General features: G+C 42.0%; 1 protein-coding gene across 5 annotated transcripts in view; it reads left to right on the plus strand.

Annotated features, from left to right (window-relative positions):
• Nucleotides 1-17,553, plus strand: part of DICER1 (dicer 1, ribonuclease III) — an 84,216-nt gene extending 66,663 nt beyond the window's left edge. For 3 of the 5 annotated variants that reach the window (XM_017829830.1, XM_017829828.1, XM_017829829.1), the window contains 2 exons: nucleotides 14,088-14,153; nucleotides 14,347-14,502. In XM_017829830.1, the coding sequence (XP_017685319.1) occupies nucleotides 14,088-14,153; nucleotides 14,347-14,473 (193 nt within the window). In that variant the 3' untranslated portion in view covers nucleotides 14,474-14,502. Of the gene's footprint in view, nucleotides 1-14,087; nucleotides 14,154-14,346; nucleotides 14,503-17,514 lie in introns of those variants that run through there. The other 2 variants (XM_017829835.1, XM_017829834.1) reach the window with 2 other exon arrangements.
• Nucleotides 17,554-17,922: the final 369 nt, after the last annotated feature.

Here is a 17,922-nt window from a genome sequence, read left to right on the forward strand (position 1 = left end):
GCTTTGGCATCAGTTTTAGGGTAAGGTTTTTAACTTTACTTAGTTTCTTATTTATACAGCAGTGTAGAGAGAGGAGCAGTTCTATGGTTGTATGCATTGCCTGTCTCACAACTACCATCATTAGCAAAAAAGGGGCAGTGAACACAGATCTTGCTGAGCATAGGCACCTGCTTCCATGTTTTTATACTTCAGCCACTTAAATCAGTAATTTTTGCTGTTGTGTATTCATTCTTCAGTCACCTGACTTTAGACAAGACCCAGGTGTCTGAACGAAACCCTCCCTGAATCCAGTAGAGCCTCAGTAGCTTGATAGTTAGGATTATTGAGTCATAGAATGGCTTGGAATGAAAGGGATCTTAAAGATCACCTAGTTCCACCCTATCCCACAATGGTCAGGGACACCTTCCATTAGAACAGGTTGCTCAAAACTCCATCCAGACTGGCCTTCAACAATTTCGGGGACTGGACATCCACAGCTTCTCTGCCTGTTTTAAGATCTGCCCTATTCTCACACAATTATAGCAATTAATACCATTTTGCAGCACCAATTTTAAGTTAAGAAATTATTGCTTTCAGGGTGATTCTAGCTAGAATAGCAGGGCATTATGTTCCTGCCAGCAACACTCATCACCTTTTTCCCAACTTTACATAGTAGATATGCTCCAGGCAAAAGAGATCTCATTATACAAACAAGCATGGCATAGGCAACTGTACTCCCTGTCTGGCCAACTGGCTGCTGTGCAGGGCTGTGCCAGCAAAAACCTCGCTTAAAACAAGGGCAGAAGTTCCTAGGACGCTGCCTCAACAATGGTGTTGAAATTGCCAGTGGTGGAGATGGAAAGTGAACTATGGACGATTTAGGAACCATTTTTTTCTGGACCTTTGCTGGGCTTTAAAAAGTTGGCCTTTCTGTGGAATCTGTGAACCAGAAGGGTTCCTGTGTGGAGCATTGAGCACTGCCTGCCATGGAAGGCTGAATTCCCAAAGAATGCCACTCTCCTCAGCAGGTACAGCAAGGCAGAGGAGAAGGGCAAGTCAGACCTTCCCCATCCACCTTGCAGGGCTGAATCAAACACACATCCTTGTGCATGCACATTGCAAGGGAATTCCTTATTTTACTTAAAGTTGCAAGCTGCTGAATTACTGTAAAATAATCATACAGCAACCTCTGTGGAAGGTTTCTTGCAAAGTAATGTTGCTGTGTTGGCAGGTTAGCTAAGGTGAAGGGTTACTTAATGCAGCATCTAAATAAATGCAGCAGAGCCTTGTGGCATATAGGCTGTAGGAACTAAACTAGATGTGAGTACATAGTCTATGTAGTCTAGATATAAAGCAGCTGCTTTTTGTGTAGGATATGGTGCGTGGATGTGTGTCAGGAAATCCAAGAAACTGCAGTGGTTGAGGCAAGGAGTGATGGGGGACCTGCATAAACACCTGAAATCTATCAACAAATACAGAAAGTTGTAGACTGGAAATATTTTGGAAGAAATGCCAAGATTCAGAGACACTTCAAATATACAGACGAAAGGGAACAGACCTGGGCAATCCAGCACATAAATCAACTCCCCAGAAAGGGGTGAGCAGCGCGAGGGAGGGCTGGGCAGTGGTGGAAACAGGCAGAACCAGAGTTTGCATATTCCGACATCAAATTTTAGGGTGGCAGTGGGACTTGAGGAAGGGACGGGGAAGAAGAGACCAACTGAAGCAGAACCTTGCAATAAGCAGAGATTGACCTTGGCCACTGGGTACTGCAGAAATCACTGAGCAGTTTTTGCCACTTCCAACAAACTTTAAACTTCAAGTATCCCGAACTTAGTCCTCTGATGTCTAAAACAAATCCTGAAGAGTTTGTGACTCAGCTGTGAGGGCTCCGTGTCTTAACTGCAGTAGTGAAAGCTGTGCCTTGCATCCAAAGCAAGTTTGTGGTGAGAAGAGCTGTGGTCTGTTCACTGTGCCAACAGTAAAGGTACAGTTTCTGAACCAGCCACACCACAGGCAGCAGGCATGGTAGAGTTGTGTTTTGTAGGTGGGAAACTGTTAGAGGTAAGACTGTAGTTGTGGCCTTCTGACATCACTGAGCTTAAAATCCTCTCCTGTTTTTCATCCTGTCATGATTGCTTACACTTCCTCAACCCCACATTGGAGCTACATTTCCTCATCACCACATTGGCATGATCTTCTGGCTTTTTTGAAAAAACATCTCTGCCCTGAGTCTTCACCAGGATATGTCTCAAACTGAAGAGAAGCAGGTTAGATTGGTTCTCTGGTTGCAGTCTAATAGGCAGGAGTAAGCCCATTGGTGGTGATTTTCAGAGGACAGTTTTAAGCTTTTGACTGATTTCCTTGTAAAGCTAAATCTAACCTAACGTTAAGAAGTTGATTCCTTGCCGTGATCAAAGAGGTTCTGAAAAGGTCCTGGATGAGACGAGGCTGAAGAGATTTGAGGCTAACATGAAGGCACAGGAGACTACTTTGGCACTTATGGCAAGTATGAGGAAGCAGATGAAGCTGCGATTGGAGTCAACTGAGGAGCACAAACATTTTTCAATGGTGTAGGTAAAAGCAATCTTTGACAGCCAAGTTCTGACTCAGTCAATGGCCTAGCAAAAATCCCTGCATCTGCCTGATTTTTTCCAATATTGCATTATTTTTGTACAATTTCACCTAGTTGCCCACCACAGAGGTATCTAGCCAGTGGGCTCCCATTTTCTTGGAAACACAGCTGGGGTTATCTTTGGGGAATCTAGGCAATGCAGTGTGTGGATACTGGAGAGAGGGCCTTCAAGCCTTCAGCTCAACTCCCTCAGCAGCTGCACCACAGGGAGGTTCATCGGTTTTTGTGACCCACTGCCTGAGGGTGGGAGCTGAAGGCTGCAGGCCGGCCCTGCGGTCGGGACTGCTCACCAGTGATGGTTAGGTCAGAAATGCTCCGAATTGTGCTATGTTCTGCCACAGCTGCCTGTGCACCTCCCTCGCCTGCAACTGTGATTATGCCTTTTATACGATGCTCCTGAGACTTTGGTATAAGTTTCTCTGCTCCCCGTCCCCAACCATCTCTCTCGACTGTCAGTGTTTATAATGGCTGTGCACAATTCCTCTCCTCCCCTAACCCTCACTCCACCACAGAGGCAGCTGTATTTCCACAGTGAATGAAGCAATTCCTGTATGTATGATTTTAAAGTGCTCTGGGACCCTTTGGGAGAGAAGGTGCAATTGTACAAGAACAAGATATTATTAAAACAGGAATCTGTGTAATAGGTGATAAATTTTGATACTGTATGTTTAATATAATATGACGGTTGTAAATCCAGTGAATTACCATAGGTATTTGCTGTGCAGTGTGTTTATGAATTGTTTGGGCAGGTGTTTTTCAAGTCCCAGTTCTTCACACAAAATATGAATTATAGGACAGTTTAATAATATTCCTTACTAGACTCCAATATGCCACAATTAACTACAGAAATATTATCACTTGGTGGCTGAGCTTGGTTGCTGATTAAGTTCATGTATAAGAAGGGAAATGAAAAAAGCAGCAGAGAGAAAAGAGACCTGCACAAGTTAACTTTTAGATCTCCCTTTGATCTCTTACAAGCAAATATCTTTTAAAGCTGCAGAAATCAATATTTTTGGTATTGTTCAACTGTGCTTTACATGTGCTTCCACATAGCTTAGAAGCAGCCTATTTTGATTGCAATAATGAAATAGTTCTCTAAAAGTTTATATTCAATAGTTACACTATTTATATTTATTGATGTGAAGGGATATCTGTACTGCACATGTTATTTGAATGAAACCTTGTTGTATAACTTTTAAATCAGATCCAAAATAATGTAATTCAGGATTACATACGGTCGGAATTTCTTATTTTTATTTTTTACTGACTTCCACATAAAAAAGACTTATAAAAAAAATTTTCCTGTCTATGAAGAAAAGAGAAGTGCTGTATTTCACTCTTCCATCTGCTTTTGTACTATGAGCTAAATCTCTACCTGAGCTGATATTACACCAAGCAGCACAGTAGTAAACTATTGAGAGGTAGGACTGAGGAGAGCTTTAAACTTAGAGACTGAAGAACATCTTCTCCATCATGATAGGATTTTGTGAGTGTAAACCAGATTGTCATTAGTTTTATGAAAACCTTTTGCTGGTGTTCTTTGAAGTGTAGAGTCCTTTGCTTGCCAAGTAGGTGTTTGCAGCTCCGGAGGAGCTGACATGACTTACACACTTCTGTAGCCATTGCTGGCACCTTCCAGATGAGTAAAGCTCTTGGCCAGGTCTTGGAGGTGCTGTGGTCTCACTGCTCCAGCTGATGTCCAGAGTGGCTGAGGGTCCTGGTCATCACTGCACGCCTCTCCAAGTCCTGTCCCACCATGGCTCATGCCTTTCTGAGCACCCAGGAGCTCAGCACCACTACATCAGGCCCATCATTGTGTGTCACTGGATCTCACTAGCACGACACTACAGGCTGGTAGCTGGGATGGAGTCTTACTTAAATATTTTCTTTCCCCTTGACTGGCATAAGGAAGGCGCCTGCAGCCCTCCCCCCTCCCCACACCGTGCCTCCTGTATGTGTAAAAGCTGCCCTTGGCCCCAGATGATATGTTTGCATTTCATAATTAATGCTGAACTCGACTTGAGGCAGATACGAAAGGACGATTTTTTAAACAGATGTTGCAGGTCACTTGTAAGTTATTTGTCAAATAAGTTTCAGAGCGCAAGCCGCTGCTTTTGCCATTGTAACCAAAGGCGTATTCTGTTCAGCAGCAGTAATTACAAAGCCAGGGCAACGCAGGGAAAATTCATCTTATTTAAAAGTGTTTTAGTGTCACCAAACAGCTTGCTATGCTATTAGGCAAGTTTTTCTAGACACATTCAAGTTGAGGATTTTAATTTGTTTGAAGTATTCTCTAAAACAGAATTATGTTGGAGTTTACATAAAATGAGAGAATGACATGAAAAGTTTTAACTTAAGCAGCAAAATATAAAGGCTAATCTTATTTAAAAGTAATATGTGTATCTTGATTGAGTGCCCAGATACACTCAACTGGGACATTTTAGTGGAATCGGTTCTAAGCTGTTACACTGAGTTATACAGAGTAGATTTTCCTGAGCTCACATTGCCAGACCTGAAATACTCTTGTGGCTGCATTTAATAAAGAAACGAAAGTCTTGGGTAAGGGGATATGATTTTTTATGACAGAAGGAATGCAAATAACTTTTAGTCTCATTGCCTAGACTGGGTTTGGTCTGATTTGATGGAGTTTAATAATGACTTATAACCTGTGCTGACAATGTGCAGACCCGCACAACGTCATTTAACTCATTTATTCTGCTTGCTGTAAAAACAAAGAGATGGCAAATAAATATATGGAAAGTTCATTGTTTGTCAGAGGGCCCAAGCCAAAAGTTTTCAGTGACCTTTTAAAATATAGTCCCAGGCTAGTACTAAAATGTCTGTCACTCAGCGCACACACTTGCACAATTTGGCCTTTTAACCCGTGCATCTTGTTTTTCTCTCTTTCAACTGGTTGTATGAATTTCAAATCAGCTGCAGCTATTTAAGTTTTTGCATTGGAGGATTACTGTAAATTGCAGTCTGACAATTACAATGTACAGCGCACAGGAGAGTTATTAATGGATAGGCCTACTGATGGCCTTTCAGCGCTGACGAGGGCCTGGTGTTCCTCACCCGTAATTAGATCCAGTGGTCGGGGTCTGCATGGATGAGGCAGAGAAGGGGGTCGACCGGGGAGCGCTGCTTTATCAGAGGAAGATATCAATTGATCAGAGATAGTTACTATCGGCAACGTCTAAATCTCTAATTCACCTTCTTCTTAATGACTTGTATTGGCTTAAGAAGCTAAGTCATTTGACAGCACGGAGCTCGGCTGACAAAGCCGCGCAGGTGGTTTTAATAGAGGATTTCTGTTGCTTGAGATTTCACTAAAGACGGAGCAACAGTTCAACAGACACAACAGAGGCCAGTAAAAACCTCGGTCTGCTGCTCTGCTCTCTGAGGGTACCAGTGGGGCTCGGGCTGCAGCGAACCGCCACTCCCATTTACACAGCACTTTTTCCCTTTGCAAACCCAAACAAGGGCTCTCTCTGAGGTTTCAGTATTTATTTTAAGGAATGAATCTTATGTGGGCATAAATTATATTTGACAAATCAAAACCCTTCGGGGGGGGGTGTATTTGTTTATTTTTTTTATTGCCTTACAAAAAACATTTTCTAGAACATAATGTTCCTGAAAAATTAAATACGCTTTTAGGACAGAGTCCAATGCCCAGGAAGAACCAGTAAGCTTTGTAAAATCTGAAGACATGAAGACAATGGTCTTTTACCACTGAAAAAAACAGAAAATCAACAGACTGCAAGCCAAGTGCTTAGATTAGATGTGGCTTCATGAACCAAAATGTCAGCTTTTTAATGAAGTAACCCAAGAAACAATGGTTTTGTGCTTAGATTATCACAGTGTAAATCCAATAAGAGATGGGCACCTAACTCCTCAAGGCGCTGCTGATCCAGCCCTGATCTTTTCTAGAAGGATTACAACCACCTGCCGGGAAGTTTTCCATGTAATAAAGCTGGTAGCCAAACTGATATTCACAGTAGGTCCCAGAGACTTTTTATTATTATTATTATTATTATTCAGATGATGTATACCCATGGGAAATATAGGTTTGAGTCTGTTAAGGCTTTTTTGGGGGGGTGAGCATTTGTGTAAAATCTTGTTCCAATCTCTTAACACATATTGAAGTAAAATCTAATTGAGTAGATCACTTGGCGTAGGCAGAACTTTCTGTTGTTGTTCTTGAGGGAGAGCTCAACAGAAAAGCAGGTCTGTGAGACCTTGCATTGCAGCCTTGAGTGGAAACATATTTATCAGCACAAAGCCTGCTATTTTAAGCTGTTCTGGAACTAGTAAAACGGAGGGACCTTTCTTCTGGATTCACTACCAGGTTCATGACCTCAGTCCCAATACCACTTCTGGATTCATGTCACAGTTTCTACTTGTGAGCACTAACTCGCCATTTGTACTTCCAATGAACTTGCAACCCAACTTTGTAAGCTATAGCTTTGCAGCTCCTAGGTCAGGTACCACTGGCCTGAAATGTTAAGAATAAACACATTGTGCACCTGTAGCGTGCTGTTATCTCTAGATCTTGAAGTGTGTTTGAAACTTGCTAATTATAGTTTATCAAGCTCTGAGTGTTATCCCTGTCAGAGGAGAAAACAAAGCCAGAGGGAAATAAGTAACTCTTCCAAAAGCAATAAATTGTTAAATGGCTTGCTAAGTAATTTGCTTAGACAGGGATACTGAATAAACTACAGTATGGATTGAAATCCTGATCCTTTGATACTGATGGTGAGAGTCACAGAATCACAGAATCATTTAGTTTGAAAAGACCTCCAAGATCATCAAGTTCAATCTTTGACCAATCACCACCTTGTCAACTAGGCCATAGCACTAAGAGCCATGCCCAGTCATTTCTCAAACACTTCCAGGGATGGTGACTCCACCACATCCCTGGGCAGCCTGTGCCAATTCTTGGCAACCCTTTCAGTGAACGAATTCTTCCTGATGTCCAACCTGAACCTCCCATGGTGCAGTTTGAGGCTATATCCTCTCATCCTGTCACTAGTTGCCTGGGAGAAGAGATCAATCCCCACCTGGCTACAACCTCCTTTCAGACAGTTGTAGAGAGCAATAAGGTTTCCCCTGAGCCTTTTTTTCTCCAGACTAGACAACCCCTACTCCTTCAGACACTCTTCATAGGACTTATTCTCTAGACCCTTCCCCAGCTTTGTTGCCCTTCTCTAGACTTGCTCCAGCATCTCAGTGTCTTTCTTGTAGCAAGGGGCCCAAAACTGAACAGAGGTCTCAAGGTGTGGCCTCACCAGTGCTGAGTATAGGGGGACAATCACTGGGCGCACTATTTCTGATACAAGCCAGGATGCCATTGGCCACCTTGGCCACCTGGGCACACTGCTGGCTCATGTTCACCTCCTGTCAACCAACACTCCCAGGTCCTTTTTCACTGGGCAGCTTTCCAGCCACTCCGCCCCCAGCCTGTAGCATTGCATGGGGTTGTTGTGAATGAATGCAGGACTTGGCAATTGGTCTTGTTGAACTTCATACCTTTGGCCTCAGCCCACTGATCCAGCAGACCCATTGGCTTCAGTATAATCAGAAGCATGTGCATTTTGCTTTATGTGAGGACAGTGCACAGAAGCCCAAGTCACAGATAATTATCATGTAATTATAAACTTTTGTCATTAAAATGAGAACTGTCATTTTGAAGCTGACTGAGATAGCTAGCTGGGGTGTCGGTGTCATCATGAGTTTAATGGGGATGTATCAGCAGAAAGCTAACTGAAGAATGGTGTTGAGGTGGAGGGCTTATTCTCTGTACAATGAAGCAAAACAAAAGCATGGTCATAGCAATCATCTTCAACCCAAAATGTGCCTATTCTGCCATGGACAATGAGGAATGTCCAAAAAGTGCTTTTTGGAACAGATGTGTAGGTCAGCAGTTTGTTATAAAAAATGGTTTTATTTTAAAATTGCATGTGCTTATGCCCTTAGACTTCTGCTTTTTGTCTTTGGAGTTACATTGTGAAGGGAAGGTTTCTTCACTTATTTTCAGAGTAATCTGCACAGTGAAAAGCTGTTACTGTCATCTTTGGGTGCTAAAATTTAGTCACAAACTACTAGTGATGGTGAGGGGAATAAGCAACGTGGTTCTTCAAGATCTCAGCGTGTCACAGAAAGGTGTTTTCCTCGTACTGTGTGTCTTGTGAGAGCTGCTAGGTACTGGTGTTGGGGCAGGCCTGAATCTCCACCATTCTGTCTGCAACTACATGCCAAATAGACAAAAGTTAAACTTCTCACTGAGGAAGAATTTGACACTAAGAATCAAGCACAGTCTTTTCTCTTGCTGTAAGTCTGTCTTTTTTATTATTTAATTTTCTTTTAACTGTGGGTTAGAATATTTCAATTTATTTTGTTTTACCTATTTTGAAGGACTTGCTGAAGGAACTGTTTTGGATGCAAAGAGCAAACCTTGATCACTCAGCCCTCAAAGGTGACAGTTTTGGCATGTTTGGAGGGTTTGAAGCAGGAGGGTCACATTCTTTGCTCGTGTTAAAAGGAGAACCTCATCTGAGTCAGTCAAGCTCAGTTCATTTACAAAGAGAAGATAGGGTCCAACAGTTTGCTCTGTAATGGTTTCCATAAGAGACATCTCGACTCAGTCCCTGTAATAGTGTCTGTGATGTGAATAATTGTCAATCTGTTAGCAATTTTGAGCAAGCCTGTTAGCACCATGGTCTGATCAGCTGAATTTTGCAGAGAGATGTTGCTGAACCAATCTGTTGCTCACAGTCACATAGCTCTGGCAGTTCATCTCTTCCTACAGGGCAGAATAACATGGGAGCTGCTGATATTCGGTAACTCTCCTCCCTTTTGCTGGCCAATCACGATTGTGCCCCACTATGTAATATTTCAATGCAAACATGCTTATTCAGTTCAATAGCTTTGAAGGAAGTTGCTTTCCTGCTTAATGCCCATTAGCTAATGACATTGGGGTAAGCTGGTCAAAAGAGGATACATAACTGGTGACCTTATTCTACCAGGGTGCCAATGAACCAAGAACAAAATATGATTTTGTTTGTGCATTGAAACATGTGTCTATACCTCATGCTTCTTCCCCAAGCAAAAAGGTTTACTAATTCAATCTTTAGTACACATCTATATATATACACACACTACATGTGTGTGTACATGACTTGCTTATCTGTGACTTGCATGTCAAGCCATCTGACGACAAAACAGAGAAAACCACCAGCTCTCCAGCTTCTGAAGTGAAGCTCTGCTGCAAAAAGCATTATAATGAATAACTGACTTCTGTCTTAGTGGTGCCTTCATCTTTTTATTCCTTTTAAAAATAAAGTCTGTTTTGACTGTTTTGCTATACTGTTAACAGACGGACACACTCAAAATGTTGGCAGTTTTGTTCAAGACTGGATTAATATAGGTTTGTTATTTTACTAGCATATCCAAAGGCAAATAATCCTACTGGACTCCACCCTTCAGCTGTGAAGCAGGTTGTAAATCAGTCCCTTTTTTTGTTGTTTTAAAAGTAGTTTAGGAGCTTTAAAATGGAATTTAACATTATTACAGTCTGCTTGAATATTGTACAATTTCTAACTATTTCTTCTTTTTCATATCCACTTTCCTGCCACTCAGAAGCTTCTAAAGAAAACAGTGCAGTCACTGCTAATGCCAAGGTGTAGCAGAAGTGCTTATACTGTTCTTAATGACTGTTCTCCCCGAAGTATTTAGTTGCCATAATTTTTAGCTTGCTAGGAAAACCCAACATTTACAGAGGGAAAGAATAAAGGCCAGGTTTTCAGACTTTGTCTTTAAAGCTTGAATGGGTAAATTTGTCCTTGCATCTTTACCTAGGAAAGCTCCAGTAGGTGCACAGCCAACAGTCCTTGTCCCTATGCTGTCCTCCTTAATGTATCACTATGGAAAAAATATTCCACATCTGAAAATACGGAAGGAAGTGGCTACTGGGTCAGGAGCCAGCAGTTCTGATGCTAGCACACATTCAGGCACATCCGTCAGGCACTCCATGACCTGTGAAAATTATATCCTAAAATATCCCTGTTTTTCTGTTTCTATTTTCAAATTGTGGTCTCTGGGTTTATTCTATTTCCTTGAAGTCAGAGCAATGTAATCTGAATGCTGAAGGAAACTGTTGTTTGAGCTGATCTTCTTAGATGTTTGACTGATTCTAAAAATAGGGCCTTGCTATCCATTAAGATAAGACTGAAACGCTGGTGACATTAAGCATAGCTTTGGTGTTCTGGTCTGCAAAAAAATGTCCATCCTGTCTAGCAGGGCCATTGTGTTTGTCTGGTCTCTCAGACCTGGGCGAGAGGCTCCAGTCTATCAAATGTCACCTCCCACCATGTCCTAGCAGCTACTGTCCCCAGAGGTAGAGGCCCAGTGAACACAAAACGTTTCAGAACTCTTGTGATAAAGTTTGTGTACTCTGGAAAGCAAACCTGCTTCTCCCTCACCTCGTCCACTTCTGATTTCATGTCCCTAAACCCCCTTATGCTTCTTGTTTTCATTTTCTTTGCAAGGCTCCCTTATCTGGCCTCCTGCTGGATCTCACATTCCCCTTCACATCCTGCCCCTGTGCCGGGAAGGGCACATGGGATCAACACAGCCTGTGTTGGGAGCGCTTGGCCTCACTGACAGACCAGCATCTGTGCACAGCATGCTGTGCAAACCCAAGGCTGCTGGCTGTGTCAGAAGCATGTTTAGAGTTTCCCAAATGTAAGGACTAAGAGGTGAAAAAATTATGATTTTTAAGTCCCTGTAATCTAACCACTGTGTAGATTGACATCCAACCTTGCTTTGCTGCCCTCACAACAGTGTATTCCCACCCCTGCCACCCCAGCAGCAGTGTTTGCAGCCTGCACAGCGATCGAGGCATGGGAACTATTTTCATCGCAGCCTGTCCTTGGGTATTTTACTGTTTTAAGGTCACATTAGCTTTAAGCTGGATCAGGTTCCTCATCTGACCTACTCCATAACTTTGGGAGCGCTGGCATCAACAGGAGGGAGAAGGCAGGGCTACTGGAGGTGGGGGAAGCACAGGCTGTCACCAGTCTCCCCTGCCTCTGGTTGCGAGCTGCTGTGAGACCACCAGCTGTGTGTTCCTAACCTGCCTCTCTTGTCACACAGCCATGGGAGCATCACTAGGACCAGCTCCTGACCTGGTGCTCAGGTTACTTACTGAGCCAATGTGTCTGTATATGGCCCCATGGCCACAAAAAACACATTGGAAATGGATGACAATGGGTAGGTGAGGGAGAGAGCTGGGAACGATTGACAGTGGGTCAAAGTAGGTGTGGTGTGAAGCCGAACCTGTTTGAGGGCACGGATCAAAGCACCAGCTCATCGTGTTCATGTCAGACAGAAACAAGTGTTTAGCAATTTACTTTGGGGGTCGGATAGAAGTACTTTACTCAATACTTCTACAAGTATCAGTCTGTGTGCTGAGGCTCTCTCCCCACTCACCACCTTCCCCACCCACTACACACACAAAAACACGAACACAATGCCTTCTTTGTTTGCGTGGAAGAATGCTCCATGGGGAGCTGCACATCCCAGAATGCAGCTCTGTTTGTGTCTAGAGATGTGATGGATCACTGTGGGGAACCTTAAATCTCTACAGTGCTCAGATCTCTATCAAAAACAAGGGCAGCTGGACTAGCTCCATTTAATGTAAACTACATGAATAGCTGGATTCCTTACCACCTTGTCAATGCCACCCCCAACTGCCAAGGCCTGAGAGCCCCTGAGTCTACTGAAACGAAAAGGAGGTGAGGATTTTCTTTGACTTGGATGCAGGTATTTTAAAGGGAACATGGGAAATAATTAACACATAATTAACCTGTGGAACTTTCTGCCAGGAAGTATTACTGAGGCCAACCACTCTGCAGGGTTAGGAATTTATATGAATAATAAGAGGTCCAAAGTGGAAAAGGTATCAGCCTTCAAAGTAGGGAGGACATCATTAACCAAAATGAGTTAAGGAGATGGTTTTCTTATGAATAAATTATTTCCCAGTGGTCTGTTATGGGATGTCTTGTACCTTCCTGTGAGGCCTCTGGGAATAGCTACTGAAGAAGACAGTAGAGTACTGGTCTGATCCACTCTGTGAAGCATGTTTCCTATTAAATATACAAAATTGCAGATGTACTCTAGAGCTAATAGAGCAGCACCCACTCTGGTTCCTACTGTGCTCCAGAAAATAACTGCTTGTTCAAACGATGTAAAAAAAATATATCTTATTTGATCCTAGATCAGTCACTCTTGTAGATCACTATTATTTGAATGGTTCATTGTCACTTCATCTCACTGGAAAGTTGTTTACTAGAAATGAAAAAATATATATGGAGGAAGTCATTCTGTTTAGGGAGTGGGCTACATAGAAATGTCAGAACAGACAAGATTGAACGGCCATCCTGCCCAGGATGGACCTTTGCAGTGGTCTGTAGGTGCCTGAGGAAGGGACATAAGCAATGGAGTAAGTGAAGTTGTCCTTCCTGGTAAATGATCTGATTGTGGCACTTCATATCTTGTGGACTCCTGGAGCTTGAGGTTACATCCCTACCACATACTTTTGTTTTGTACCCTGTTCCCAAGGCCATAGGTTTGACTTCCTTTTCTCCTTTACCTTGCAAGAGATCAAAGATTTTGCTATCTACTTCCTCTGTAGCATTTGTGATTTTGCACATTTCTACTCTATTTCCTCATCTTAGCCACCCCAATACACTTTTGTAATTTCTTTTCAGTCAAAGTACTTTTTCCACTGATTGCTTCCATGTAAGAAAGTTCAAAACATCCTTGTCTTTTACTGCCCTTCATGGACTTTTCTCCAATATTCTTGTTGCCTTTCCCTTTTGAATTCTGATGCATCCTGCTAAAGACTGGGTAGCCAAAACAGCATCAGGGATTCACGATGTAGGGACACTGTGCATTTACTCACTGGAAAATGAGCACTGTGATTGTGTTCCTCTGACCCCAGGATCACATTTCTCTTTAGACTGCTGTGAAACCCAGAGCTGATACTTTCAGAGGACAAACCAGAATGAGACCCAGTTCTATTTTCTAAGTAGTTTTTGAGTCTGCTCAAGGAGAACAACTCCAGGAACAACTCCTTCAGACAACTCCTCGTGGGTATTTTCTTTAGTGGGGAAATGAAAAATGTTTTTTCTAGATTTTTCACAGGAATGAAACTGTATTGAATCAGACCAGAAATGTATCTTGCCCACAGCCCTGACTCTCTGACAGTGGCTTGTGGAGGCTTAGGGAAAGAACCAGGTGTTATACTGTGATATTTTCTGTACATATTTTCCATACATATTTTCCATATTATACCAGCCTGTGGCTTGGGAACTTCTTGGCCAGAAGTTACATTTGTTTTGGTTCTCACAGTCCTTGGGGGACATTTTCTCTGTTCACATTCACAAGGATTTTTTAATACCTTTTATTTCAGCCATTTATTAATCTGCAAGAGGAACTCATCCTTATCCTTGAAGACCCTTGGTCTAAGGAAAAGTGGGTAAGAATTTTGGTTTCTGACCTTTTTTTGAAACTCCAGACTCAGTCATCTGACAACCATAATAGCCATTGGCTATTATAAAAAATATCTTTTAATATACTTTGAACATTAATGGAAAAGCATATTTTTCCATTTTTCTATATCCATATATTCCATTGTCCATATCCTTTTCCATTTGTCTATCCGCATGTAGAAACCCAAGGGGATTGCAGTTCATGAAAGGTCTCCAGCCTAGCTTGAAACTAGCAGCCTCAGAGCGTTTGGAGACGATGGAGAGGTGCACAGATCTCCATGGGTTATTCAGCCTTCTGCTGCCATGACTGCGTTGTTATCAGTACCCAGCAAGCCAGACGAAAGCTACTCTGCTGTCTGCTCAAGTCGCAGTCACGCCTCCAGGTTGCAGTATAGACACCCCCCCTGTCTGAGAGTGTTACGCTACATGAGTTCTTCCAGTTATAATAAATTTGCAGTGAAATATTAAACACTGGCATATACATTTTTTTTGGCAAAAAGAAGCAAAAGTTGGAATTTAAAACTGTAATGCAACAAGTGAGCATGCAGATTTATGGACTTAACAAACACATACAACTTTTGAGACATGCCTAGCAGACATCATGCTTTTAAAATGTCACAGTTCATGTAGCTGTCACTTCAAACACTAAAGAAACTGGCACTCCCAAAGTGCTAGCAAGCTTTGACTGGACAGTAATAAGACTCAGAGATCTAAAATTAAAAAAGTGTCCAAGAAAATGTATAACTTCTTAAAGACCTCATCTTGAATGTTTTATACCACACTCCAGTTTGCAAAGAAATGGTTGTCTGATCAGCTAAATAAAAATGAGATCTTTCCACTATACCTTTAGTAGAGGAAACAGTGCTGTTTGTAATGGAGCAGCTTCCATGGGGAGAGTTATGAGCCCCACTGACTGAAAAATATCTTCTCCTGAGGTTTGCTTGCCTTTTTCTGGCAGATATCTAATTGGTGATCCTGATGTTTTATGTCATGGCCAATCTGAATATCACTGAAGAATAGGATGTATTGTAGTTCTGCAGTTATCAAAAGCCTCATTTTAGTTCACAAGTCAGACAGTTGTTCTTTCTGTTACAGTGTTTTAGTAATGTCAGCTTGGAAGTCTTACTGTAGCCTATTTTGGCAAACAAGGTACGCTGACCTAATTGAGACCTCTGGTATAAACAGACAAAACTACCTGGATTTTGAGACCTGCTGCCTTTCTTGTCCTAACAGCAGCAGACAGACACCCCTATGGAAGCAACTCTCTCCTGCTGAAATGCACCAAATTGTTTGATAAATGAACATTTTCTTCCAGTTCTTCAGAAGGTTGAAGTAAATATTAAAGCTCATAATACAGGAATGCTTTTTATGAATTCCAAACAGACTTCACTCTTTGAAGAAACATGTTTGTGTTTGTGTTTGAGTTTGAGAATTTAAAGATACAAATTTTCTGGTGAGCTGAGACAGGAGAACTCTGTAGTGAATTTATTCTATGCTAACAGAATATTCTGATGCACAGCATTAAATAATCCTAGATCAGATGTTTTACATGTTATTTTCCATTTACCAGAGTGTAATGTTACAGCCAGCTGTCCTCTCCTCATCATCCCAGAGATGCATTGGTTGTATTGGGTTTTCCTGTCCTTAGGGTTAGTTGTCAGCCAGATCAGTTCCCTCATCCAACTGACCTCACCTCTCCGAGTCCTGCTGTGAACATAGCAAGGGACAGGTATGTGTGGCTGAGCACAAAGGAAAGAGCATTTCATGTCCTTTCAGATACAGGCTCAAAATCACATTTTTCCAACTTCTAGTGCAGCTGTTGGACACTAATTAGTGCACTGAATACCTCATTCCACTGAATTCCTTGTTTCCCTTGATGACTCCAGTCACAATTCCAAGCCAAAGGTTTCTATTGGATATGGTGGGATTTGGCACTTTGACTTAATTAAAGCACATAAAAGAAGCACAGCTAAGTCTCACCTATAAACATGGAACCATGCTTGAAATACATTAGGATGAACAGTTTTGTTGTAGTTTCCTCTTTCTTATATGAAGAGTTCCTTTTGTGAGGCAAATGAAAATAAAATGGAAAAGAAATACTCTTCCCTGTGGAGATGAAGAAGAAAAATAAGAAAGCCCATTAAAATCCTAGGACTAAATAGTAATAATAAAAAAAGAAAAAAAGATAAGAAATTATTTCTGCATTGCCACAAGGACACAGCAAAAATGAATGTTGTCTGTCAGTCAGTCAAGTTTCTTTTCTTGTCTCTCCTTAAAGAATTGAAGAAGCAGCAAGAACCATGATGCCAATACACTTCTCAAGTTTACTGATCTCCATTCTTTCCTCTGCCAAACTGCCAGGCTCCTCAAAAAAGACTTTTAGTTCACGAAAAGTTCAAGAATTGCTAGCTTATACCTAGAAGGACTGAAATAAGAGATTTTAAGTAATTCCAGACTTGTTATTGAGTTAGAGTACTGTCACAACAGAATATTTTGTTTTGGAAAGTTTGGGTTTTTTTACATGCAACACAAATCTAAGTAGGACAAAAAGAAACTTCAAGAAAATGAGGAAAAGAGGAATCTCCAGTCTTTGGATTATCAGATCCTTTTTGCTCAGATTTTGTAACAGGCATGTGGTGGGATACAACAGTGAACAGTAGTTTTTGAACAATACTATGCAAATACTTGCCAAAAAGTAGCTTCATGGATAACTTTCTTCTTGTTTGGGTGGGCAAGACCCCTTGCTAGTGACTGCAGCTGTAGTGTTACTGCCCAAAGTATGATAGCAATTTTATCAGTTGGGGACACAATGTACACAATCACAGCTGAACTCACGGATTTGCCTTCCCTGAAGCAGTTAGCAGGAGGTACCATCACAGGCCTTTTAAGAGCTTTCAAGTATTTAGGACCAGCTTTCTCAGACTGCCATTGAATCCTTGAGAACACACGTGCCAAAACCATGAATTCTCCACATATGACTACATGTCCTGTATGTCCTTCCCCTTCCGGTGCATGTGTATCACAAGCCTCCTGCTTCCAGCTGGGCTGATTAGGTGTGTGACTAGAGTTGACTGGCTAGTTGGGATGATTTCTTTAATTACTCCACTGGGAAGACTAAACTATTTTCCTAGCTGTATCCAATGAGCTGGCTGTGTATTTGACACTCTCTATTTACAAGGAGATGACAAGGCAAAATATTTGGTATAGGGTGTATTGGATGGATGGATTATGCAGAAATCTGGAGGTGGAACAAGCAACATATTTAAGAGAGGTACGGATGTGTAGGTTGAAACACTTAGACTATAAGCCTATGAAAGATTTGAGTCCTTTATTCTTGTGTTGCCCTAGATACCAACATGAGTGAAATGGAAGAGTGGCTCATTGAAAACACTTTGGGTTCCCACAGACCAAAGGGGTTTTGAAGCTGGTCTGAGGTGAGAAGGGAGACTATTGAGGGTCTTGAGATGTTCCTTGCATCCCAGTGGCCCTCGTGGTGTCACAAGAAGTTTCTGGAGGATCTGAAGTCTCTTCTGACAGCCCATGGGGATCTGAGATGGCTTGGATACTGGGTTGGTCAGGGTGAACATTTGCACTGGCATCTCCCAGCACTGGGTGCTGTGCTCACATCAACCCCCACAAAGAGACTACAAAATAAGCTGCTTCTCACAAAAGCTGATCTCTTCGGCTAAAAGAATTAATAAGAAAGACACAGAAAAGGAAGACCAAATGCCCAGTGGGACAGTGTGGTGTGGGCAG

The sequence above is a fragment of the Lepidothrix coronata genome, unplaced genomic scaffold, assembly GCF_001604755.1.
Source record: "Lepidothrix coronata isolate B3197 unplaced genomic scaffold, Lepidothrix_coronata-1.0 Scaffold169, whole genome shotgun sequence".
Lineage (NCBI taxonomy): Eukaryota > Metazoa > Chordata > Aves > Passeriformes > Pipridae > Lepidothrix > Lepidothrix coronata.